At 32.9% G+C, this 26,104-nt stretch overlaps 1 protein-coding gene across 1 annotated transcript in view; it reads left to right on the top strand.

Annotated features, from left to right (window-relative positions):
• LOC130450181 (centrosomal protein of 290 kDa) overlaps window positions 1-25,758 on the top strand; it is a 93,839-nt gene extending 68,081 nt beyond the window's left edge. The window contains exons 17-20 of the mRNA XM_056788413.1: window positions 11,352-11,518; window positions 14,216-14,411; window positions 15,248-15,523; window positions 25,516-25,758. Of these exons, the coding sequence (XP_056644391.1) occupies window positions 11,352-11,518; window positions 14,216-14,411; window positions 15,248-15,523; window positions 25,516-25,602 (726 nt within the window). The 3' untranslated portion in view covers window positions 25,603-25,758. The remainder of the gene's footprint in view (window positions 1-11,351; window positions 11,519-14,215; window positions 14,412-15,247; window positions 15,524-25,515) is intronic.
• The last annotated feature ends 346 nt before the right edge of the window (window positions 25,759-26,104 follow it).

The raw sequence follows: 26,104 nt of genomic DNA, 5'->3' as shown, positions 1-26,104 counted from the left end.
GCAAAAAATTAGGAATGGTTATTTCAGATAATACCAACAACGGTTTTACTGGTAATAAATTCACCATGACCGTAGTGATGTATTTGTGAATATTTACACACGATGGTGATTGTGTTAAATTCACTTAGATCTGAAGCTTCTCATTTATTACCTGTTAAGGTCGATTTCATTTGAAAATTAGCATATGATTCACTAAGTTAACACAGAGATTGTTTATCAATTATAACAAGTAACTGGTAATATATAGAATAATTATTCAAATACATAAACTAATTTGGTTTATCTATTCATGATTTCTATTTAACGTGAACTCTTTCTTCTTTGCTTCTCAATAAAACAAAACAACACAATGAAATTATGTACTAACGTGAAATATATTCTTTTAGCATTACTGCCGAAAAATAATCACTGTTTAACACCGAGTTAAATAACTCAATTTACAACTTTGAAATACTATTTATTAATATAAGATATAAATTAATAAAGTGGTTTTGATAATCTGACTACTGTTCAAGTTCTAGGATGTCAAGACTATATAGAACACATTATGTATGTTTATGCTCTCTTAAATATTAATTCTATTGTATATAAAAGTTATAATTAATTATATTTATGGTCGTCACGTCATATCAATACAAAAATAAGTGTAAGTAATTTGATAAAATAATTAACTTCAACTGCCTAAGGGACATATGGAACCACTTAAGTAAGGTATTGAGGACGGTCAGTCTATAAAAAATGGGCAAATGTCTATTTTCGTCAAATGACAGGAAACACAATTTAAATTTGAGGAATTGGCCATTTTTGCATTTCCAGTAAATAACTTTGGCCGTGACAAAATATTTGAGTTTCAATGATCTAATAATAAGAGGACTTTGGTCCTTTTAACAATTACTATATGTCGCATCCTGAATTCAATTGTGCACTTAACTCAAATTTTGAAATTTTGGACATTGGCCTTTTTTGTTCCAAGGTACAGATATATGGTTAACAGATCTTAAATGGTTCCCATCAAGAGTGGCGAGATAATTAGCGAAAGTTTAAAAACCAAGAAAAGAAATTGGCTTGTTTTTCATATAAAAATCATTTCCTAAGTAATTGAGAGGTTTCATACTAGAAAATCAGAGTACATAAACGCTTTGCCTCAAAAATATGTAGGTTGTTAGTAAGTTTTGAGATATGGCAATTATGGTGAAAGTTTGAGTCCTTAATAATAATATTAATGGGTGTATCGTTATGACTATGGATTTTTCACTCAAAAATTGGTAATTATCAATCTGAAAAATCGTAATCAAATTTTATAGAGAAAAGCTTTCTTAGTAAATTGATGTACAATAAGCCGTTTCCTTGTAATCGTGATTTATTTTTTCAATTTGATCTAAACGTCTGATTTTTCGAAATAACAGAATGCAACCAGCAATGCGACCCAAAACTCGAAATCAGATGAAGAATTGAGCAAGCGCGGTAAACTCTGAACAACATGAGGACAATTCTAGCAATCCGCAACCTCAGCCGTGAACTCCAGACCAGAATGCTTCGACATCTTTCCTGTTCTTCTGCACAGATGCAAAAGTTGGACCATGGATGCGGCCACAGAGAAGAAAATTTATGAGTTCGACGGAACATAAGACAAACATAGAGGTCCCATAGCAAATGGGTAAATATAAAGAACTTCTCACGACAATCAAGGAGAAAAAGCTGCAGTACTTAGGACATATAATGAGAGGCGAGCGGTATGAGGTAATAGAAGGGAAGATCGAAGGAAAACGGTCGGTCGGCTGTAGACAAAAGACTTGCGCAAATAGCTCGGACAGACGTCTACAGAAATTTTCAGAGTTGCGGTTTCTCGTGCGACAATAGCCATTTGAATCGCCAGCCTCCGTAGGGAGACGGCGTCGTAAGAAGAAGACCGTTCGATTGATGCAACGTAGAATAGTCAATTCTGAATGGTACACCAATATTTGTTTGCCAGAAGTGTTCGAAAAAAGCAAGGAAACCAATCGCAGAAGACAAATCATTCTCCACTTCTATAATGCGAGCTCTCACGCATCAATTCAAACAAAAACGTTTTTGATCAGTTAGAGGTCAACATTTTTCTACACCTGAAGATGCGTTCAAATAACATGTTTTGGAGGTACCTCAATTCGAATGGAAAAAATGATTTGACAAACTTGTGATCGCAGTTACCGACTGAATCTTACTTAGTTCGTGAATGACATGTTTTTACAAAAAGCGGCAGTATTGACATTGAAAGGATTCTGAATTTCTAAACGATCACTACTCTAGATAAGCGACAATAGCAACAAAATCGCAAGCTGTATAGCTTCAGCAGTTTCTATACAATCTCGAAGTAGCTGTTATCTTATGAGAACTGTGTTCGAAGTATGTCACTCACCGGGAAGTAAAGAATAACATCAATAAAGATCGCTTGGCTTGATGCAATACAACGTGCAAAGCAATGCAAGACGTAATATGCGCAGATGACGTACAGCCGATTGCTACAAGCTGAATCTTACACTTGTAACATCATCGATTTGATGCCATATTTATTACGTGCAAGCTGCAATTCCGGGGAGAGTCTAGATACTTTTTGCTTAGCAGACAACCTCTCCATCAGGCTCCAGAAGCAAATATTCACTAACGACTTTTTTCTTTTTCATTTTACTTAGGTTTGTTATTTTCATGTTTAAACTGGTCACAAAATATCAAATAATAATTGACGTTAGAGAGTTGTTTAATTTACTTAGGGTATTTTTGTTAGGGGTAGCCTTGATGCAGTGGTAAGAGACTTACATAATGTCAAACGTGCTATATGAAATATTTTGACTTTGGAAAAAATTGCATGCAACTTCTTGCACGTTCTCTTACTCCATGTCAAGCTACCCTAAAGAGATATGAAGAGAGGCTTGAGATTTTTTCGATAAACCTCGTACTTGTTAACTAATTAGTATCATAATTATTATTACAGTATATGAACACATAAATGCAATATATAAGGTGAATAATTACCTATGTCCTTTCATTTTATCGTATATTTCTTTAATTTTATCACCCATATTTTTTTTTCTAAATATTGTATCATACATATCGCCAAAGGGAAAAGAAGGGTCAAGTTGTGGTACTCCCATATTTTTCCAATATTTGTAAGCTCTCTGATAGTGCTTATAGATTAATAGAATCAGTCCAGATATTAATAATATAGTGAGGTTTCCGATAGCGTACTCCATGATGTACCTAGATGTAAAAAAGAATTGATATAGTCTTGACTTACTTTTTGCAAGTGTAGTAGTTCGGAAATTAGATAGATAGATTGCATAAAAAGTTAAATATTCTCATAACTCATTGTAAAATAAGTGAAATTGAAAATTATGCAGTTGATAATTTGATAAAAGCAACTGTAGTGATTCCATTATTATTTCAATATCACTGTTGTCCTCAATCAATCAATATATTTTTCCCAGCTTTTCATTGAAATAATACCGATCATATTTTCAACCAATTCAACCACATTTGCATTTAAAACAAATTAAGCTCTCCAATAATCATATATCCGCCGGTCATTGTGGTATTGATTAATACTATAAAATTTGTGATGATTTTAAAATTAATTCCATACTAAAGGTTGACAGAACTTCAATCAAAGGCAGTTATTGTCTTGGATTTTATAATAGGTATATTTGGCTACGTTATCTCCAAACCAAAATAAACTGGGCTCTCACATTGATAGTCCTGATGTGGTACTTCTCGGCCCATTACTGTCTCAATCCTAGAATACTACAATGTTTCCATTTTATGTATTATTGTGTCCTAAATTTTATGATCATAAATAAATAATAATAAACTTCATTATTATGATATTTATTAAAAAAAACATATAAATTCTTTCGTCTTTGAGATCAAATATAATAATATATATTTAATTGTTTGTAAGAAAAATTTCCAAATTTTAATACAATCAGTTGAATTAACAACATTTCCCATAATATTATTAAATCAACGGCTTACGAAATTTCAGAAAATCTCATATGGTTTGGTAAAGTTTGTATCGCGAAAGCTTAAAAATTGTGTATGAAAGTAAAAATGTTTCTTCCACCCTAGTAGATTTCTCGTCAAAATGTGTAGTTTGAAATATATGGGCGTTTAGGACAGTAAGAAGAGCTGACAATTTTTTTTCGATAATGCTCCTGTGAATTGTGAATTTTTGCAAATTTTTTGAATCCTTAGCGATTCGGTTGGTAAAGCATAAATTTCAGTCAAAAATCTCATTTGATGGAAAATTTGAAAAGAAGTCTATAATATTTTTTGTGTAATCTTCAGACCCACATGTAGGCTTTCATACAAAGTTATTCATTTTGTATCTCGGTAAGTGGTCCTTTCTGAATTTCAGTATTTTTGTAGACCATTTATGTCCATTGTTTCCTATCAATTTTACTGAATGTTATGAATCGAATCACGTAAAATGAACAGTTCTATATTTTCAACCGAAGGGAAATTATCTTCTTCGTTGAGCATTTCCACATTCTCATAGAATTAGATCTCTTCTATTTGAACCACCTTGTAAAAAACTAGCGAAAAATTTACGACTCACATTTTGGCAGGTCGCCAATTAGATAAAAAATTCCACACTTGCACACACATATATTAAGCTAGATACTAATTAAATAAGTACTGAAGGGATGCTTTAAAAAAACAATCGAGTTATTATGAAATTAAAGTAGAATTTACGATACTTTAGTATCCTAAGGTTAATAACCTTTATTTACTAGTAAACTTCGCAACTCAAACGTTGAGCAAATTCTTGATGCTGTAACCCTTCGGTGATCCACTGTATAATTTCATGCATGTAGGTGGGCTCTGAATATCTTAGAGAAATATTTCATATTGAGATTATATAAAATGAGATTACTTAATAAAAATACAATATTAGAATCCAAAAATGCATTCATTTTAATGAAGTATTCGTTATATTGTAAATTTGAAAAGGACTTGAGTGATTTAAGTACCTGAAAATTCAGATAAAATTCAGAGTTTGGCTTTCAACTTTTGGCTAAGGTGATAAAACAAAGCCAATATACAAACATTTATTTCAATTTATTTTATCTTTATTCAAATTATAAGTTCATCTCTATCAATTCTTGAGTAGAGTTTATTGGCATCACCTTTTTTCAGTTATAAATAGTATTTAGTATACATATACTACTACATTATTAATTAGGTATTCTGAGCTTTTCCTTGCTCTTTCAGAGCCTTTCTTTCCATTGATTGAGTCATATGCTTGTTGGAATTCAATAAGAAGCATTCCAATATCGATTTGACATTCATGTGTTTTTCCCACTATCTCTTTATTTGTGTTTATTGCTCTATTATGGACTCATCATACGTGAAAACGCATTGGTATTCTCCTACGATGTTTTGCTCCACCCGCTAAGCGTCTCTGTAGTATAGTTGACATTATTCTAAAAACTACATTTATAAGCGTAATTCTTTTGTAGCTTTGACACTGTTGTATCGCTTAAGTAGTTAATTATCGCTATGTTTTATCACTTCCATATTTATTCTATCTTTTACATGTGTTATTCCATCACTGTTTCCAATTTTTCTTCATTCTTCATTTCCTCAGTTTCTTCCAAATTATCTCTTAAGATATCTTCTTCTTCCACCAGTTCTCCAGTTCAATTTCTCTTATTATATTCAATTTCTTTTATTATACATTTATGAGTTCTATTCACTGTTTTTCATCAAACCATTCTCTTCTTGTTTCATAGTATTTTTTTCTAACTTTTTCGTATTTCCTGTCTTCCACGTTGTTTCGTACATGTAGAACAATGAGTTTTAGTGTTCTACTAATTTATTTTAGGTCTATGTCCTTTCACCTTTTTGGTTATTTGCTTTTTGTCTGGTCTTTAAATTGCTGTGGAATTAACTTGTGTATACTAAAAACATTTTGTGCATATTTCTCTCATCATAAATCTCTCAAATTGGTTTGTTCAATGTTTCATTCCGAAGTGAAAGAATTGCTGTGCCAGGATTTACCTATGCCATTTTATATTATTTGAATTTTAAGATAAATCATGTAAAAATTAATTATAAAGCCTGTTGTTTGTTAAATTACAAGACTCGTGTTGAATTTAAACCGATAAAATCTTAATTCTAAACGAAGTATTACGTTTTGATTTCTAGTATCGATATCTCGAAAACTAAGCGAGATATCGAAAAATGTTATTCCACATTGAGTCAGTGCCACGGAATTCGTACTTTCCCCACATTTCAAAATCTCAAAAAATAATAATTAATTTTATACCACGCATGATATTTTAAATACATAGATGAATAAAAACAAAAAAGCAGTTTTTCAAATGCAAAAAATCCTTAAAAAACATCTGCAACTTTATGGAGTACCAAACACACTTATTTTACAAGTTTACGAAAATATTTATTTTAGATAGTAAAAATTATAAGAAAAACTCACGTCTTTTTATGATAATCCAATAAGAACAAATGAAAGATTCGTTTTCTTTAGATTAGGTAATTATGTTCGTTGCAAAAGATGATAATCTCACTGTCACAACAGAAAGAGTTGAATACATAACTACAGCGACTTGCCTTACTGAGTCGGCGACCTAGTTAAGTTGTATCGGTATACTCCTGAATATATTCTTACATCGATTTTAATTTTATATTTAAAAAAATTTCTCCCATAGTACTGGGAGAGAGAGAAACAGATTATCAATGTTATAAATATGTATTGGCATTGACTCTTATATAAAAAAGAAAGTCGAAATTAATATTTGAAACAAATATTTCGGATTAAATTGCATTCCAATAATTAATAACTTATTTAATATCAAACACATTTAGTAAACCACAATCAAAACTATCGAAAAATCAAGAAAATATGAACTTTTATTGGTAAAATTTGTAATTGTATCATGAAAAAATGAATAATAAAATAAAATTAACGCATACGTTGCATGTATGTTCTGCTGTTATTGTTGATTTTCAATCTTATCAAGTGTGATGCAACGTAAGAAATGTCCTACTACAATAGTCACTTACTTAATATTAAAGACAGAGAGAGAGCGGCATGTTAGTGGAATTGCACTACTGGAAAATAGAGAAAGATCATCAGTTTACCCATCTCTATCTCTCTCAACTGGCTATTGAAATCGAAATTTTTTAATCTTCTTTTTTGCCGTTCCCACCACTTGACACACCTACACCATGGCGATCTAATCAGAATAAAGAGAGATCGAGTAATGTACCGATTCTTTTTTTCTTTCTATCAGCAGTTCGAGTACACTTAAACTAGCTTTCGTACTTCACTTTCTCTATATCTAATATAAACTCTATGGAATTAGTACTCAAGGAAAATGGTTGTCCACAAGTATAAGTGGACATATTATAGTGAAAAATAATAATGATCGATTTTGCATGTACTACGAAATCGATTCATTTGGTACAAATATTGCACTACACCGGTAAATTTGTTTATAATACAATAACTTATTAGAAGTGTCAGTGTAAAGTTTGACGTCAAAAAAAGTGAACCAGAGTTACGCAATAAATTAAAAGAAAAAATATGTCCACCGAAATTGTGAAAATCGAAAAATAGGAGTATCGAGCCATCAACAAGAACCTGTATTTAAAAGGGTTAAGAGGTAAGCAGATTTAGGAAGATATGCTTAATACCCTTGGTGATGAATGTCCTTCGTATACGACCGTAAAAAATTGGACTGCAAGCTTCAAAAGAGGTAAATTTTCCATTGAAGATTATGACCGATCGGGAAGGCCAGTTTCTGTGTCAGTCCCCGAAAATATCGATCGAGTTCATGAAATGATTTTATCAGACCAAAAGCAAGGGTAGGTGCAAGGGTAGGAGCATCGCGTTTGATCTGTGTTCGATTTGAAAACGCTGTAGACTTCTTAAACCTAATTGTTACTATAGATGAGACTTGGCTACATTCCTACGATCTAGAAACAAAAAAACATGGAATAGAGACACTCTGGTTCTCTAAGATCTAAGAAGTTTCGTGTCCAAAAATCTTCTGGAAAAGTTCTTGTTTCAGTTTTTTGGGGTTGCCATGGAGTAATCATGATTGATTTTTCGAATAAGGGTAGAACAATAACTGGAAATTACTATTTGACATTACTGACTACTCTATGGGAAAAAATTAAAGAGAAAAGACGCGGAAAGCTCCCCAAAGATGTTTTGTTTTTGCAGGACAACGCCCCTGCACACAAATCTCATGTTGCCATGCAAAAAATTCGTGATTTATGGTTTAAATTACTATAACACCCCCCTTTTTCACCAGATTTGACTCCGTCCGACTATCATCTCTTTGTTCAACTGAAAAAAAGTTTAGGTCGTAAATTTACTTCCACCAAGAAGGTAATAAAAGCTGTGGAGGTCTGGTTTGCAGAGCAAGAAACATTTTTTTTTAAAGGTCTAAAGACATTGCAGGTTCGCTGTAATAAATGTATCCAGTCAAGAGAAGTATATGTTGAGTAATAAAATATTAAAATTTTGTTTCGTTCTATAGTAGGCTAAGAATTTTTCAATATATCATCGTATATAGAAAATTTACGACTGTGGAAACTTTTAGACAGCAAATTGACCCAAAATTATTAACTCGCATAGAACAGATCCAGCGTTTGGAGTCACCAAAATTGTTTGACAGTATTAGAATTTATTATAACAGCAAAATTTGAAAAAGGTCATCTTTTAAACAAGAAACTACACTTTTTGAATATAATTATTAGTTGTCATTGATAGCCATATAATTCTCAATTGTTCATCAGTTCCTTAATTGATCCGAACGAGATTTATATTTCTCTTCTATAAGTTTTAATAGTAGCCTCAATATTCGTCTATAATTCTTTACAAATATAATTTTACAAGTTGCTCACTCATCTTTCACTCCCTAACTTCTTAAAAAGAATGCCTCTGTCTTGACATTATAGTTTTATTTCCCAGCCAGTTATGTCAGGATATAAATAAACTCGCCCTTCCTTCTTCATAACTTAGTATTCCAAATATTTCCATGAGTATTTTTTCCTCTCATATTCCAACTTTTTTCTCAGTCTTTTGTTTGAGTATTCAAGATTCATAGCCATAAATTACTATTGGTAGAATTATCCTTGTATACAGAGGTCGGCAAAAGTCAAGCAACGATCTCGAAAAATAGACAGATATCGATGCGGAACGTCTCATAGATCCGTCATTTCATGTAGGATACTGAATAGACAGACGAGGATTCGTTAAGTGACCCGCAAGGGCGTGATTGCCCAAAGAGTAAGATGATTGAGGCATACTGAAAGGATACCGGGAACTATATTTGCAATAAGGGCCATTAAAGACGGGGATAGAGGTACAAAATGGAGAGGGAGACCAGAGAAAAAATTGGTAGGGAAAAGAGTTGTGAAATCAGTTTAGACTGAAGAGAAAAGAAAAATAAGCCATGGGCCTTATAGGTCTGTAGTGATGTGAAGACATATAATAACATCGGTCAACTACAAATGTACAAAATCTAATTGTTTTATAGGTGAAAAATCTATTTCGATAATTCCGTTACATATGCAAAGAACTGTGCGAAATCAAATTAATTCAACGCTCTGAAGGTATCGGAAGTTAAGGATAATAAATTCACAAACTTTATTTGATTTGAATGTGTCTGTATAATTAATTTGTATAATACAATTTAATTTTTCGACCAACGCGGATTGAGACCTCGAAAGACCTGTGGCTAAATGTCGCCAGGAATAGACAAAAATTCAAATTTCATCAAAAGATGAAAATAATTAGTCAACATTAAATTATTATTAATTTTTGTAACCGGAACAACAACATGGGCGATGCTGATCTTGAGGATCAATCTGTAGCGTGTGGAGAAAGAAGTGGATTTTCGACATCACACTGTATAGTCTTGGATTATTTTTAGGAAACGCATGAAAATTGTATCTAATTTGGAGTATTTTTAAGGTTTTCAGAAGTAATATATGACAAAATAAATCATCAACCAAATAAGTATATTTGTTAATTATGAATGACATCATAATTTAATAATCATATCAGTGGTTTAAGGGTTAATTCATAAATTAATATCTCTAAATACACTAAACCATCTGATAATTTTCTAATTTATATTTAACAAATAGAAAATTCTTTGCACAACTTATCGAAATCAATTGATATGAACAAATCTTTTTCAATGCTCAATCAAAGATAGTTTATTATTTGATATTTTAAATATTCTTCATTCTCTTTGAAACTGAAACTGAAACTTCGTGCTTAGGTAATCTTATTCAAAGATGTGGATATTTCCAAGCAAACGATTTTTGTTCACGTTAACGTTCTCCAACATGATATGTATGTTTTCAGATCGTTGCGTTTTTGCGATAAATTCTTTTGCGATAATTTGTCTTGATTGTCTTCGGCCTTTATGGAATTGACATATATATAAAATCAAAACAGAAATCTGTTTTGAGAAGAAAATTCAACTTTTTCTTAGTGTTTGAATCTTAAAATTATGTAGCAATAATCAAATAAACTGTTATTGGTTTTATTAACATTTATAGATTACAACTATAAATTGTACTTAAATTATTCAGGTCTTTTTTATTATTGATAATTTTCTCGTTTCTATGAACACATTTCTAAAAATTTTCTTTTTCATGTATTTAATTCCGCTTTTTAATATATTTCGTGGTTTGTTGATGCAGTTTTATTTTTTTGTCAAATTGATGACCTTTTAATCTATTTTATATATACTGAGATGTCTACCCTACGTAAATATACGTCAAAATCATTACAAGGTACTTTATATATAATATTACTTCTTTTGTAGGTGATCTATTGATTAATATGATCATGCGAATTGTCAATGTCAAATCATAAATAATAAAGACCGAAATAGGTCGAAATGTCAATATTTCATGTATTTTTCAAAATAAGTTTCAATTAAAGGAGATCTTAAATCAAAACAAATCATCATAAAATAAATAAGTCTAAGAAGAAAAAAGCTGGAGATACCCCAGGACCACGAGAATTGGGGCTGAAGCACTACCTAGTCCCTTATTCAACTCGGCCTTAATTTCGACCGTGATTCAAAAGAAATTTTAACTGTGGCCACAATAACACAATAAAAACACTGTTTTACTAATTCTAATTCCACAAAAGTCGAATGAATAGCAAATTAAAATCCTGAATATCATAACTTTCGATAGGGGTAAATAAATTTAATGAAATATATAGGTTTTATTCAATCAAGCAAAAATTGCAAACATTCGAAAATGTTGACAACGAAAATTTTCTCATGTTTCTTTTGTGAGAGTTTATTACATCGTATTTTTAGGGAAGTGCGGAGATGCGAACAGAGATGGAACGTTTGCAGAGTGCAAATTCAAATTTGCAGAAAAGTAACCTGCGATTGGAAGCAGAAAACTTGGATTTGAAATTGGATCTCGAAAAATGTAATAAAGAAGTGCCTCATTTACACCAACAAATTCAACACCTCGAAAAGTAAGGAAATATATTCTTTAAGACATCTAAAAGAATATTGAATGAAAATTCATCCAAAATTGACTCTCATATTTATAATATTAAGATTAAATATTCAGTACAAAGATTATATATTAGAAAGGTTTCGAAAAATCTTCTTTATTTTGTTTGTTGTATTGACGAGGAATATTATTATTACAAAGTCACCTCATAAATATGTTTGTCTTAGTAAACAGGGAGAGGATTTTAACAAGGTGGTTGTTTACCATTTCCAAACGTTTCCAGAATATATTAGTAAAACGAATAAACCTAAGACTAAGGTAATTCGATTTTTTGAAAAGTAACTACTTGACAGTGCTATTGAGTTATAACAAACTATCTAGAAACAAAAACAAAGACAAAGTATTTTTCTACATCCAAGTTGGAATTTCTGGAACCGTTGATGATGTTCATACTGAATACACTGTTTACAGCACCACTACACCAACACTTACGAATACACTGTCTGACGCACGCTTCGATAATAAAGTTTACCTTCAGTCTCTGAAGATGATAACTTGGATATAGAAACGCGCGTCAGACAATGTAATTGTGAGTGTTGGTGTAGTCATGGTGTAAACAGTGTCTTTTTTTTTCATTCGACAGATTCTTCAATACAAAAAATCAGAGCTTAAATCAGATACCACAAACTAGCATCTACTTCCTTTTCAATACTACTTAATAACGCATTAATATGTGACTGCCATCCGAAAGACTAGCTATAAAAACATCTGTTTGAGTAAATGGTAATAAAAATGTGGAAACAAATGTACGGGGAGTAATCGCGCTAAGGAAAGAAGAATTTCGAATGTACTTTCAGAAATAAAATAAATTTTTGCAAAAAAGTTATATATATATATATAAAGGGATCATTTCATTTTTGATGTATGGCGTAGGACAGCGCATCCATATAATGATCAATCGAAATTTAGCTCTGAGTCAAGTGAAGTTTAGAGTGATTGTATTGTATTGAAGTTTGAATTCGACTGCTGAGATTTGGTTGACATACATACGTACATTTCTTTGTATGAAATAGCCTCTCCTGAACCGGTCTAATTTTAAATTGATTTTTGACGCGGACTATAATTTTGATATATCAGTTCACCAGCTCTAAAATGTCTGCATGTTATTACGTGATATACTGATTCAAAGTGCAGTGGGTAAATGCAGGAGGGGTTTTTGAAGAGTGGGATTTTGCTATATATATATATATATATATATATATATATATGTAATGTATACGATACCCCAATATTCATATATATATATATATATATATATATATATATATATATATATATATATATATATATATATATATATATATATATATATATATATATATATATATATATATATATATATATATATATGAATATTGGGGTATCGTATACATTGCGACAGAAAAGATCTATTGTGTCCTTCTTTCTTGCTCCCAGGTGTAGTGTTTCACACTTCGAGAGAATGTGTATAGAGGATTCGTCCTGTACGCCGCTTTATCTGCTAGTCTAGCGTCTTCAGGTGTTTGTGGAGACGACATTGCCCTGATGGAACTCCTGTTAGTATTCGTAGATTGTTCTTACTTAGGTTGGTTATAGTTTTCCTCCCCTTTCAGACCCAATAGTTGGTTTTGCTCCTATCTACCTTCTTTTCCAATGCTTTTTTCATTGTTCTGTAACTTATACCACAGAAGGGCTTGTCTACCCTTACTTTAGTCAGCTTATCAGCTATTTCATTTGGACCTTACTCGAATATGAATAAGCGAAGGCAATTCAGGGGTTCTACTGTCAAATCTGTTAGCTAAAGTACTGGTAAAAAATGATTACAGTTAGGAAAAACTAACAAACAAAAGCTATGGGACCTGCTTTTTAGATATTTAAACAAAGTTTCATGACTTCGAACCATTTCTCTGAAGATAATTGTGATTTTAGGGCCTTTCTACATCTATGAATAGGTGTTTTCTACTTTTAGAGTCCACACAACAGCTTTAGCATAGGAATCGATGGACTGACCATAATTCAGCTTCGCTATATTCAAATAATTTACCTCGATTTCTGCTTGATTACATTTAAGCTTGATTTGTCAATGAGAATATAAGAAATCCATACTATACTGACAGAAAAAAAAGGAGAACACCAATAATTATCCCTTTTTAATAATTCTTAGTACACATATTCAGAGTTTCGTATCTTACTAATAGATAGACAATTTACTCTACCTGATGCGTCTAGGTTCATATCTGATATGGCGGTCTATATAAACTTGGGGTATTTCATTTTAAGCTATTTAAATTTCATGAGAAAGCGCTGATACTGTCTGTAGAAAATTGTGCAAATTTAAAACTTTGCTACCAATTAGATCCCAGATGTGTTCAAGTTGGGACAGATCGGGTTATCTTCATAGCCACGGTAAATGGTTTGTCGTTATAGATTCTTTAGAAACATGTGATATAGATTGTCTAGCTTAAAAATATCATGGTGTGAATGCATAAATTGGCTTCACTGAACGTAGATAATATTGAAACTCATATTCTGTTCGTGGCAAGATGAGTCAGTAGTAACAAATATGTTTAACTTGTTTGTCAGTCAGTTTAATTTCACTAGTGACTACATTATTGCCAGGAGTAATCAGATATTTCAGTGAATTGAAAACATTTTGTCATGAATCCAATTTTTTCAGTTACGTGGACGTTTTGAAAAGTGAGAATGCGAAACAGCGAGTAGATAATGGAACTGATACACAACCAGTTAGTCCAGAAACAAGAAAAGCCTCAGAATTAGAAAGGACCGTTTTCGTATTAAAAAGAGTGGTGGAAAAATTGCAGGCTGAAAATAAGAGATTGGTCAGTGGTAAAAGACCTCTTTCAGATAGATCAGTAAGTTTTGCAATATCAGAATTGTATATTTCCTCGATAGTCTTCGAAAGTTCTGATTCTGTGGTTGGTTAAAATTTGATAATTACAGCTTTTTCATTTACCATTAAATTGGATAATACTCGCTTCCATATATATATATATATATATATATATATATATATATATATATATATATATATATATATATGTATTTATATATATATATATATATATATAGCTTTCCAAATAAAAAAAGTCTTCGGTGATTCTTCAACTCATTCCAGATGGCCGAGTTCTCAATGTATATAATGGACTGCTGATGCAAATATATGAAGTTTCATAGAAGAAATCCTGGTTTAATTAACCGAAATTGGGTTCTCTTACAACAAGACTACATTAAGCGAATAAGATCAAAGAATTTGAAGGTTTTGAACTTCTACCACATATAGCATTTAGTCCAGACACCGTCAGATTATTATTTATTCATATCCATGGCGAAACTCTTAAGTGGGAAAAAATTTGTATCCACAGGAGATGTTAATTTTGTGGGCTATTTTTTGCATCTATGTCTCAAATAACTTGCTGAGCGTTGAGTTAAAACTAAAGATTGCAATGGGCTATACAGTATTGAGGCTCCTTTCTTGTATGATTGTTTAATAAACGTAGTGAATATTGGAAATCGATATTATTTCTGAGACACTCTATATATTTTCTACAATATACCATTTTAGATGAAAGCCACGTGGAGTGAGAATTTCATCATATAGTATCAGGCGTGAAAATCTACTCATAAACAACATAATAGCTAAAAATTCTATTATTTGGTTGGAATAATTCATTAATCCTAAACATTTTAGACTTCTGCCGATAAACTGAAAAGAGACTTTATACGTTTGAAAGAACAGCATGCTGGTTGTGTTCAAACGATTGAGAACCTCCAAAAAGAGTTAGAATCCACCAAAAAGAATTTACAAAACGTTACTGCATCGAAAAAAAGTGACGACAAAATTGAAAATTTATCTGAGGAATTATCTCGAGTGAAGGAACAGCTGGAAGTTAAATCAGGACTGTTAGATAGAGTGAAGATATTATTACATCGTGCTGCTGCAAAAGAAAAAGCTCTAATCCATGAAGTAAGCAACAATTTTTTTTTAACAATAGACTAAGTATGAGATGGTTGATTAAAGTTAAATGTTTCTTCACATGATAACATTATGTATAAATATAAGTTGAATATGTTTACATCCGATTAGATCGCTATCTCATCCCCATAAAAAATAATATTATGTTTTCTGTATATAACTTATATGTATAAATTATATACATATAAATATATATATATATATATATATATATATATATATATATATATATATATATATATATATAATGTATAATGTATAATGTATAATTTCGTTCACCGGGTTTTCGTTGTCTCGTTTCCCATTTTCTTGCTCCGTTCTTAGAGCTCTTTCTTAGGCTTTGATTTTTCTTATGTTTTTTCGTTCTTGGTGTTTTCATGCATATAGCTTCTTTCGGTAATCATTAGGTCTATTAATCTTATGCCTGTTATTACCTGCAGTGCCACTTCCGAGGTTGTTATGAAAGCTGACGCTACCCGCAAAAGTTTGTTTCTTTGGGATCGACTCAGTATTGCCTTGTTTCTTTTAGTAACAACTTTTAGCACATTGGTGCCCTATACAAAAGCATGTTGTGGGAGGCGCTGTTAATGCAAATAAATACAATAGGTTTTTTAATAGAGAACAAAATATAGAAATATAGATGAGTTCTCCTTCAGAAAATATCGGTGCACTACAAGGTGTGGAATATATGAGCTACGCCTTCGTAATTGCAAGGTATGTTGAGGTTTGTGTATAATAATGAATCATTTACGAAATTGCATGCATTTATGAGGATAATTAGTAAAAGAACGTAGCCAAGACGGGATATGAATTCAGAAGATCTGGAGAAGTTGTCCATTGATGGACCAAACATATTTTTTTGTGAATGAATAGAATATGTGAATTAAGCGCTCACTTGACATCAAGGAAGAAGGAAGCGTATTATTTTTAAGTATGCAACTGCTGCTGAAAGTGATGAAATAAGCTATGTGCATTTGGTGATACGCTATTTATCATAGTTCTTCAAAAATGTATGTACAAATCGAGTTTCCTTACGTTACAATAAGGATAAGTGCACAAATCAAATGGTATCGTGAATTGGATTGCTCTGATCATTATGGGGAATAGAGGCATGATGATACATCAAATCCATCGACAAGTAGAATGGAGATTTGCAGTTTTGGCGTCTGGGTAAGTTGAAGAGAGTATGGCAATAAGAACAAAGTTCTAAATATCATTTGGAGTGCTATTATTGGAAATATAACCTCCTAAAATGTTAGCAGTATTAATTTGTTCTGACATAAAAATATTTCAAACAATATCAACTCTATTTCTCCATTCATTTAATATATTAAGATTGTTGAAAATTTGGTTATAGTCTTGAAACAATTTCAGTTTGACATTTGACGTTCCTCTTCGATTGATCATTAGAAAGTTGATAATTATAATATATTTCAAGTGTCTCTTGTTACTGAGAGCTATATTCACACCATTGCGCCATACTTTGAAAAAATAACGTAGTAGTTAACCAAGAAAAAATATAATTTAACTACGATTACCTATCCAATGGCGAAGCGACACCAAGAAACTGCCTGACCACCTGAACTTCTTTATAACAAAAGGAGTGTCAAGGAACCACTGCATCGTAGAATCTAACTTTGACCTTAGTTCTGATCACAGTCCTGTCATAACTAGTATAATACTACAGTTGTCAAAAAAGCACTTCCTCATAAGCTGATCTCAAAAAATACAAACCGGGATCAATGTCGCAACTGTTTAGAAAACAACCTGCAACTGCGATTAAAATACCCAGAGGACCTGGATGAAGCAGTACAAAAATTTATAAAAATGTTACAAAAAGCTGCCTGGGAGACCACCCTGAAGAATAACACGACAGTAGATACCTCCACAAACGTACCACTACACATTTGCAAACTCATCACTGAAAAACGAAGAGCCAGTTGAACAAGTCAAAGAGCCAGAAACGTTATTGATCAATATGTATACAATAAACTGAATATGGAACTACAAACAACACTTAGAGAGGCACAAAACGATTCATTCGAGCACCACTTGACCAATTTATCCATAAATGATCAAACTCTATGGAAGGCTACAAAAAAACTAAAAAGACTCCAAGCGCACGTACCTCCTATTGTCAAACCAAAGGAATAAGGTTTTCAAGAGTGAACTAGAAGAAATAGATCAAGTAGAAAAAAATTCATTAATACTCCCTGTCAAATGTCAATTCCCATAAAACCATTCTCTCCAACACAAATATCACAAGAAATAAATATATTTAATAACAACAAAAACCTGGATATGAACTTTATAAAAGACAGATACTAAAACAATTACCACGCAAAGCTATTGTCGTTTAAACAACAATATTTTATCGTATCTTAAGCTTATCTTAATTTCCAAAAGTCTGGAAGTATGCAGAGATTATCATGGTGCAAAATCCAAGCAAACCCCCGCAAGACACCTCGTGCTACAGACCTGTCAGTTTGTTGTCAGCAAAGTCTTCGAAAGGCTCCTACTGAAAAGGATAAATACGGATCTTGATCTTATGAAGTACCTAATCATCAATTTGGATTTTAGGAGCACCATTCTATAACCCAACAAGTTAACAGGTTAATAAATAAAATCACCAAGGGCCTTGAAGACAAAAAGTATTGTAATGTGGTATTCCTAGACATCCCTCAGGCATTTGATAAGGTATCTACTCTTTAAATTAAAAAATTGTCTTTTAAGTAATGACTACCTTCTCCTCAAATCATACTAATCGAATAGGACTTTTCTGTAAAATTCACAGGCCAGAAATCTAATTTCTTTCCTATTAAATCTGGAGTCCCCCAAGGTACTGTCTTAGAGCCACAGCTTTTCCTTTTATATACATCAGATATACCAGTAACCAACAACACTAAAATAGCTTCGTTCGCTGATGATGCAGCCGTTTTAGCTACAAACGACGACCCACTAACAGCTACTGAAGATTTACAAAATCATATCGACCTGCTTAATGAGTGGTACATCAAATGACGAACTAAGATCAACAGCTAAATTTGTACAAGTTACCTTTACCATACGTCATAATATTATGCCCTCCAGTAACTATGAATACCCGAGGCAACTGAAACCGAATACCTCGGCCTTCATCTAGATCACTGACTTACTGGTAAAAAACACATTGAGGCTAAAAGAAGACAATTAGATATTGCTCGTCAAATGTATCGGCTCCTCGGACGGAAATCAAAATTGCCAATAACCAACAAATTGCTGATATACAAATCAATCCGCCGATATGGCTGTAAGGGATCCAACTCTGGGGATACGCTAAACCTTCTGCGATAAACATAATACAAAGGTTTCAATCTAAATCACTAAGAAATCTGGTGGATGCTCCGTGGTATGTCATGTGGTATGTATATCCTCCACACTGATTTCAACATTCCCAACGTCAAAAATGAGATTCAGCGCAAGGAAAGACAACGTAGAACTTGGCCCCAAGACCTACTACAACTAGCAGCATTGATGAATGCTTCCCTTTCAAGTCAAATACAGACAACTAATTTCCTCAATACTTACATGTGCTGTAGATTGCAAATATGCAAAAATGATGTTAAAAAATTTAGCAATACAAATTATTTCCATAAATCTATTACGCATGATTTTCAAATGATCAATGCCGGTAATATCTAGATTTCTTTGAATTTATCGTTCTAATTAATTGTTCTAGATTAGTTTTTCCCCATATCTCCAAAGTAAATTATACTGGTAGTGTGTGCTTTGTCTTTGTTTTGTCGGTTGTTATAGTATTGCGTATATCTTTGCATAGTATAAGTGAAAGTCAGAAATGTTTGTTTCGTAAATTGTATTATTCACAATTATCACAAGTTTAATGTGAAATTACATAATACGCGGTAATTATCGCCTTAATTCAAGGATAATAATTTAGGTCTATGTTAACTATTCGGTGATTTTGGGTCAGTTTGATTTTGGATGTCACCGATATAGAATTTTTTCCATCTGCTAGTTTTGGGTTACGATCAGATGTGGATTTACTTCTCGAGTGGTTTTATACCATTCCGTCACTACAATATAGTAGGTTTGTGTGAAAAATTTCCGACCTGCTTGACAATTTTGTGAGTCGAACTTTTTTTTAGAGAACGGATAAAATGAAGTATCGAGATATTATTAAATATTTCTTTCCACACCTCTACTCAAAAATACCGCCCACTTCTTTTGCCTCCTTCCCCATTTGGACCAAAAATATTCCTATAGTCGATACCTCACTAGGTACTACAGTATAGGTACACAGTCACTACGAACCACGAACTCATAAGTTCCATCCGCTTACCTTCGTATAGTGTTTGCACTAGTGAACTATACAGCATTCTTAAAGCTTCCAAATTTATCCTTCCTTTCCTCAACCATATTCCCATATGCACTTACTCTCTTTCGAGCATAGAGTCAATTAAAACCATATTCACCGACTATCGATTAGTCCCAAACATTCATGACATGTACCAAACTCTCATTTCTCTTTAGACAACAGTGTCTCTCTTATGGTTTACATCGCACACTAGAATCACTGGAAACAAATCTACAGATCGCCATGCAAAAGAAGACTCCAATAATCCTTCTGAAACCCTAGTTCAGCTTGCCAATGATCTGAAGACTACATCCAACAATCTTGGCGTTATATATGGAGGAAGAGTACGACCGCATTACATAACATCCAACCATCTACTTCCCTGCCGCTAAATTTTTTGAGTAGAGTAGAAGATGTGACAATAAAAAGACTCCGCATCAACCACGCAAAACTTACTCACGGCTATTTCGTGTTGACTGAGAATCGTTCTATCTGCCGAAGCTGTCACATTACTGTGTCTGTCACGCACATCCTTTTTGACTGCAGACAATATTCCACAGTACACCATCAGTTTAATCTGAAACTTAACCTCAAGGAGACAGAAATCAAGAAAATTCTGGAATTTTTTTAAAGTATGTATTGTGATAGATTTTGTAACAGTCCTTCATTCAACTTATGCATCTTTTGTACGTTTTTGTGTGCCAATGATTAGCGCTGTCCAGGCACGTTAAACAGAAATAAAAATAATATATTTTTGTTTATGAAATAAACGCAAATGAATTCAAGACACTGTATACAAAGACACCATTACGATTGTAAAATTTTGGGCGGTTGAATTCAAACGCGGCTGTATCAGCTTGACTGAAGATGAGCAACAACCAACAACATCATCGAGAAGTTTATCATATGGTACATCAAAAAGACGCATAGCCCAAATACTGACTGCAAAATTATGGGTGTCACGTTTGCTCATTTTGGACCTGAAGCGTATTCGAATGAACATTTTCCAGTTCTCATTGAAGCGGTTTAAACAGAATTATTCGGATTTTTAGTATCGATTTGAAACTATAGATAGAATCTGGAACCTCCACTACAGTTCTGGCTGGAAAAAATATTCAAAACGGTGGATTTCAAAGGATGAACCTTCTCCAAAGAGGTAATCACGGTTTTATTGGCCGGAAAAGTGATTATTTTGGGATACTGGGATTTTCTTCATCAATAACACGAGAGTAAGACGTTTCATTGCTTGATAAGGTGAAAGAAGAAATTGCAAGGAAGTAACTGCATTTGATGAAAGAAAGTGCTTTAACAGTAGGACAACAACGCACCTTCTCACACGAATTGTACTTCCAATTGCTTGACCACCCACAGTATTCACCAGATGCGGCCTCCGGCGAATTTTTCCTTTTGAAAATAAAGGAGTAATCAATATTTGAACGAGTTAAAAAGATTAGAGCATAATTGAAACAAATGTATATGCTAAAAAGTGAACTTTATTGGAAAATAAGGATTATTTGTTTTTTTGTTAGGCTAGAACCTTTTTACACAACCCTCTTATTATGGGTATGTATCTTATGCTGATAGAGATTGGAGGCCAGATAGTTTTGGGGAAGGTCATGGTAGGTCTTTGATACTGAACAAACTCTTTACGCTATCACTACACCAACATTCTCAATTACATTGTATGATGTGAGTTTCAAACTATTAATATAAATCCCGTACTTTGATATTTGTTCCTCTATTTCCCCAAGTTTAATTTCTTCTTCTCCCTCTCAATAGGACCAGGTTCTGTTCAATCCTATACGTTTGGCCCTCTTTCTGGATCTTCCTGGTAAGCTGAACTCCAGCTTCTCGTACCATCTCTTTGGTGGTCTGAGTGTGTTCGGTCTCTGAGTTTTAGCCCACTTTGCCCATCTGTCTTCTGGCATTCTTTCTATGTGGTCCTTCCAGAATCTCTTTCGTGCCCTGACCTCTCTCACTACACCCTGTACGCCCAATTCTTCTCTTATGTCATCACTCCTTATTCGGTCCCTGAGGGTGACTCCCTTGATGGTTCGCAGTATTTTCATCTCTTTGGTTCTCATTACTCTCTGGTTTCTGAAACATATGTGAAAATAGGTCTCAAACACGTTTTATAGATTCTGGTCTTGCTCTATAGCTCTCAGACAGCCGCTGACTTTTGATGCTTTCATCGCTTGTGTTCATGCCTTTTAGAAAATCCTACACTCCTCAAAGAACCGATACTTTGGCCTCGGAAGTTTAATTTAATGTAATCTCTCCAAAACAAAGTACTTATCTAAGTGAATAAAAAGCAATTTTAAGACAAGGAGTTTGGAATTATTGTCTCAAAGTAAGAAGTTTGCATTTATATAGAATTTTTCTGGTCAGAATAATAGGAAAATACCATTGTTATTACTAACGTGACCAGACGTCCTGCTTCCGGTCAGACAGTTCCGATTTAGTGTGTCATATTCCGGCGTTACTAAGATTCCCGTGGGGACAGCCACATATCTCACTTTAATTTGATTGAAATTTTGATATAAAAATACTCATACATCATTTATAGCTGAGATCATTTTAAAATTTTTATGGAATATAAATAATCTCTTGTCTAGAAGACAGTTTAATGTCTGAAACGTATTAAATAGAGGAAAAGATATGCGTCAACTTAGTTTCATCAACGCGTCGGTTATCTTCATGAGTGTTCGTGAACTGTCGTTCAATCTTGGGCTTTGCATTTTCCGCTGAATTTGGATTTGTTCATTTTATACATGTATGACTTATCGTCTTTTCCTTGTTTACAAGAGACATTGTGTTTATTTTCGTGTTAAAATGCATAAACGGAGCTCAACAGTGAGTTAGAGACAGAGTTTAAGTTTTTAAAGAAAACTCGTAGTGACTCAAATAGGGTTCAATGTATTTAAAGGAGTTGATCAGATGTAAACAAACACACAAAAATGAGAATGAAAAACTCTACAAACATTACTGTATGACATTGCATAGTACTGTCTGACATTGCATAGATCTACCATTGTCTAAACAAGGAAGGGCACAACAAATTTTCATTTTTGGGGAGAGGGCCTGTCCATGTCTTCCCCCCACTTTTTGAATCTAAGCGTATTTTCCTTCACTTGGCTAGAATACCTGAATAATACATTCTCTAACTTGGTACATGGACTGAATAAAAGAATTATATTGCAAATGTTATTATATGTTATATATTTTAATGATATCTTTATTAGAATCTATAGACCGATCAGTATAATTTAATGTTTGAAGACGATTTCATGCAAATGTTGACCGCGGCTCCGCTTTAGATAGCTCATACGCAAGGTCCAATTTTGACACACACTCTCTCCAACATATCAGCCGGTATTTCATAAATAAAAGCTTCAGCATTGGATTCCAGTGCATCAATCGTTGCTGGTTTATCCTTGTAGACATTAACCTTAACATGGCTCCACAAGAAATAGTCCAAAGGCGTTAAATCACACGATCTAGGCGGCCAATTGACGGACCCCAAACGTGAGATGAACTTACCGAAGGCGGCTCTTAATTTGGTCATTGTTTCGCGTGCGGTGTGGCATGTGGCCATGGTTGAAACCACATATCAGGTATGTCCAATTCTTCCATTTTGGGTAAAAAAAACGTCAATCATCATACGGTAGCGCTTGCCATTTACAGTAACGTTCCGGCCATCGTCGCTTTTGAAGAAGTACGGCCCGATGATGCCACCGGCCCATAATCCACATCAAAGAGTTTTTCGGGATGCATTGGTAGCGCTTGCAATGCTTCTGGCTGGTTTTCACTCCAGATGCGACAATTTTATTGTTAACGTATCCTTTCCACCAGAAATGAGTTTCATCCGTGAACCCAATTTTTCGATAAAAAAGTGAATCTCCCTCCAACTTCGCCAGCGCCCATTCACTAAACGTTTGACGTTGTGGGAAATCGTGTGGCTTCAATTTTTGCACACCTTATAAGGTTTTACACCCAAATCCTTTCGCAACATTTTCCACGTAGTGGGGTAACAGGCACAATTGCTGCGAACGGCGGCGAATCGACATTTCATGGTCATGAGTAACACTGGCAGATACAGCCGCAATATTTTCTTCGGTCATCACTGTACGTTTGTGTGTTAGATGTTTAATGTCCAATAGTATAAAGTGGGTTCGAAATTTAGTCACAAGCTTCCGAATAGTTTCCTCAGTAGGCCGTCCAAACTGCCCATAAATTGGAAAAAGTGCGCTCTCAACCGAGCATGAATTTTGATAGTAAAATTCAATAATTTGCAAGCGTTGTTCTTTCTTAAGTCGATTCATGATTAAATTATAGACCAAACTGAACAGGTTTGACAGACACAATTCACGCGTGATCTGTCAAAGACAGTGTTGCCAAAAATATACCAGCTATAAAATCACTCGTTAAAATGCCAGTTGACTGGAAAACTTTTCTAGTTTATTTGAATAATTTTTAAAGTAAAGGTTGTTTATATACAGAAATCTGCTTTCTCTGTTACCATAATTATCCCAAATTACTCTCAACTTTTAGTTCTTTTGCTGCCTAGTCTAAATTTTAGTAAATTACATAACTGCAATAGCTCTGTATTGAGTAATCCCTCCTTCTGTCTTCATATCTATGTTATTAATCAAATTAAACAAAAAAAAATATCCTATTGAAATGTTTATTACAAAATTCCATTGATCAATACAATTTTAATATCTATAATTATAAAACCAACAATATAGTGTAAAATTTCAAGATTGTATAAACAAAAATGTAAATCTTGCTACATCTGCTACATTTCATTTTTTACTCAATAGAAACTACAATCCTTTCTAAATATTATCTAAATATTGTCCACCTGTAAACATACATCATACACTTACCTTATTTTTCTTCAAGAAAATTATTTGAAATTTTAAAACAGGAATGAAAATCAGGAATAAAACTAATTATGTCATATTGGAACATAATAAAAGAGATTCTCCATGCCTCCGTCCCTAATTTATGATCTTATATGTGTGTTCTTCCCCCTGAGTCATAAAAATTGTGCTATCATTTCAAATAAGCTGTAGTAAATTATACAGTAATTTTTTGTTTTATGAAACTAGCCGCTGGTTCGATATATATCTACGTTCGTCGCAAATATCTTATAACTTATAAAATTTCAAATACTAACGGCAACAGGACTTTTCGGGAACAGAAACCCTGGTTCAGATAGATCACTAATCAGTTGATTGCGAATCCTAACCCAGAACTTTATAATAGATTCTAGATGCTCAATAATTGTCATTGAGCAGTTATCAACCCCTTCGCTCAGAATAATGACGGTGTTTATGAGAACTAATAGTAGATAGTCATTTTAAGGGAATAAATAACTTTTGAAGTTCATAAAACCATAGTCAAAAGAAACAACCCTTCAGTTGATTGCATTAATCCAACCTTACATATGACTACGATCGAATAACTCGATTAGTTTTTGAATAACAATGAAAGTGATCCGGTTCAATTTCCGAACATCAGATCATAATCAGATTAACCCATAGTTTCCGAAAATACTAATATAAATAAGGTCTTTCAAAAAATAATTTGATTCGTTAGATTCTAGTTTATATCTGCTTTTCAGATTGCTGAATTGAAGAGCAACAAAGATGTACCGATAAGTACTATTCCAGAGGAGTCTGAAGAAACTAGTACTGATTCCGAAACATAGATTGCTGAATTGAAGAGCAACAAAGATGTACCGATAAGTACCATTCCAGAGGAGTCTGAAGAAACTAGTAGAGATTCCGAAACATAGATATATTTTATATTTTAATATGTTTATACCGTAATTCGATTTTAAGAATAAACTTTTCAATTTTTTCATGAACAAGTTAATTTAAATCACAATTGTAAATTTAGTAAGACTCCTCAATTATCAGAAGAGAAATTTTGAAGGATAAATTTAAATTCATATGTTACAAAGGCATAAAAAAGAACTGAAATTATCTAAAATTATGATACAATTACCTTCCCAAAAGATTAAACTAAAGACGTAATCACGTAAAATTCGCTCATCAAACATACAGAAGGAAATACATAGATATTTGATTCGTATTCAAAATGTACATTTCAATGCAAAGTTTTCATTTAACTAAAAATAATGTTCATATTAAAGAAATGAGAATAAAAGACCTCAAAAGAATAAAAGGATATTAGTGGAATGTTACATG

Source organism: Diorhabda sublineata, chromosome 11, assembly GCF_026230105.1.
Source record: "Diorhabda sublineata isolate icDioSubl1.1 chromosome 11, icDioSubl1.1, whole genome shotgun sequence".
NCBI lineage: Eukaryota > Metazoa > Arthropoda > Insecta > Coleoptera > Chrysomelidae > Diorhabda > Diorhabda sublineata.
Note: the sequence above shows the minus strand (reverse complement) of the source record. Positions and strands in the feature narration are given on the sequence as shown.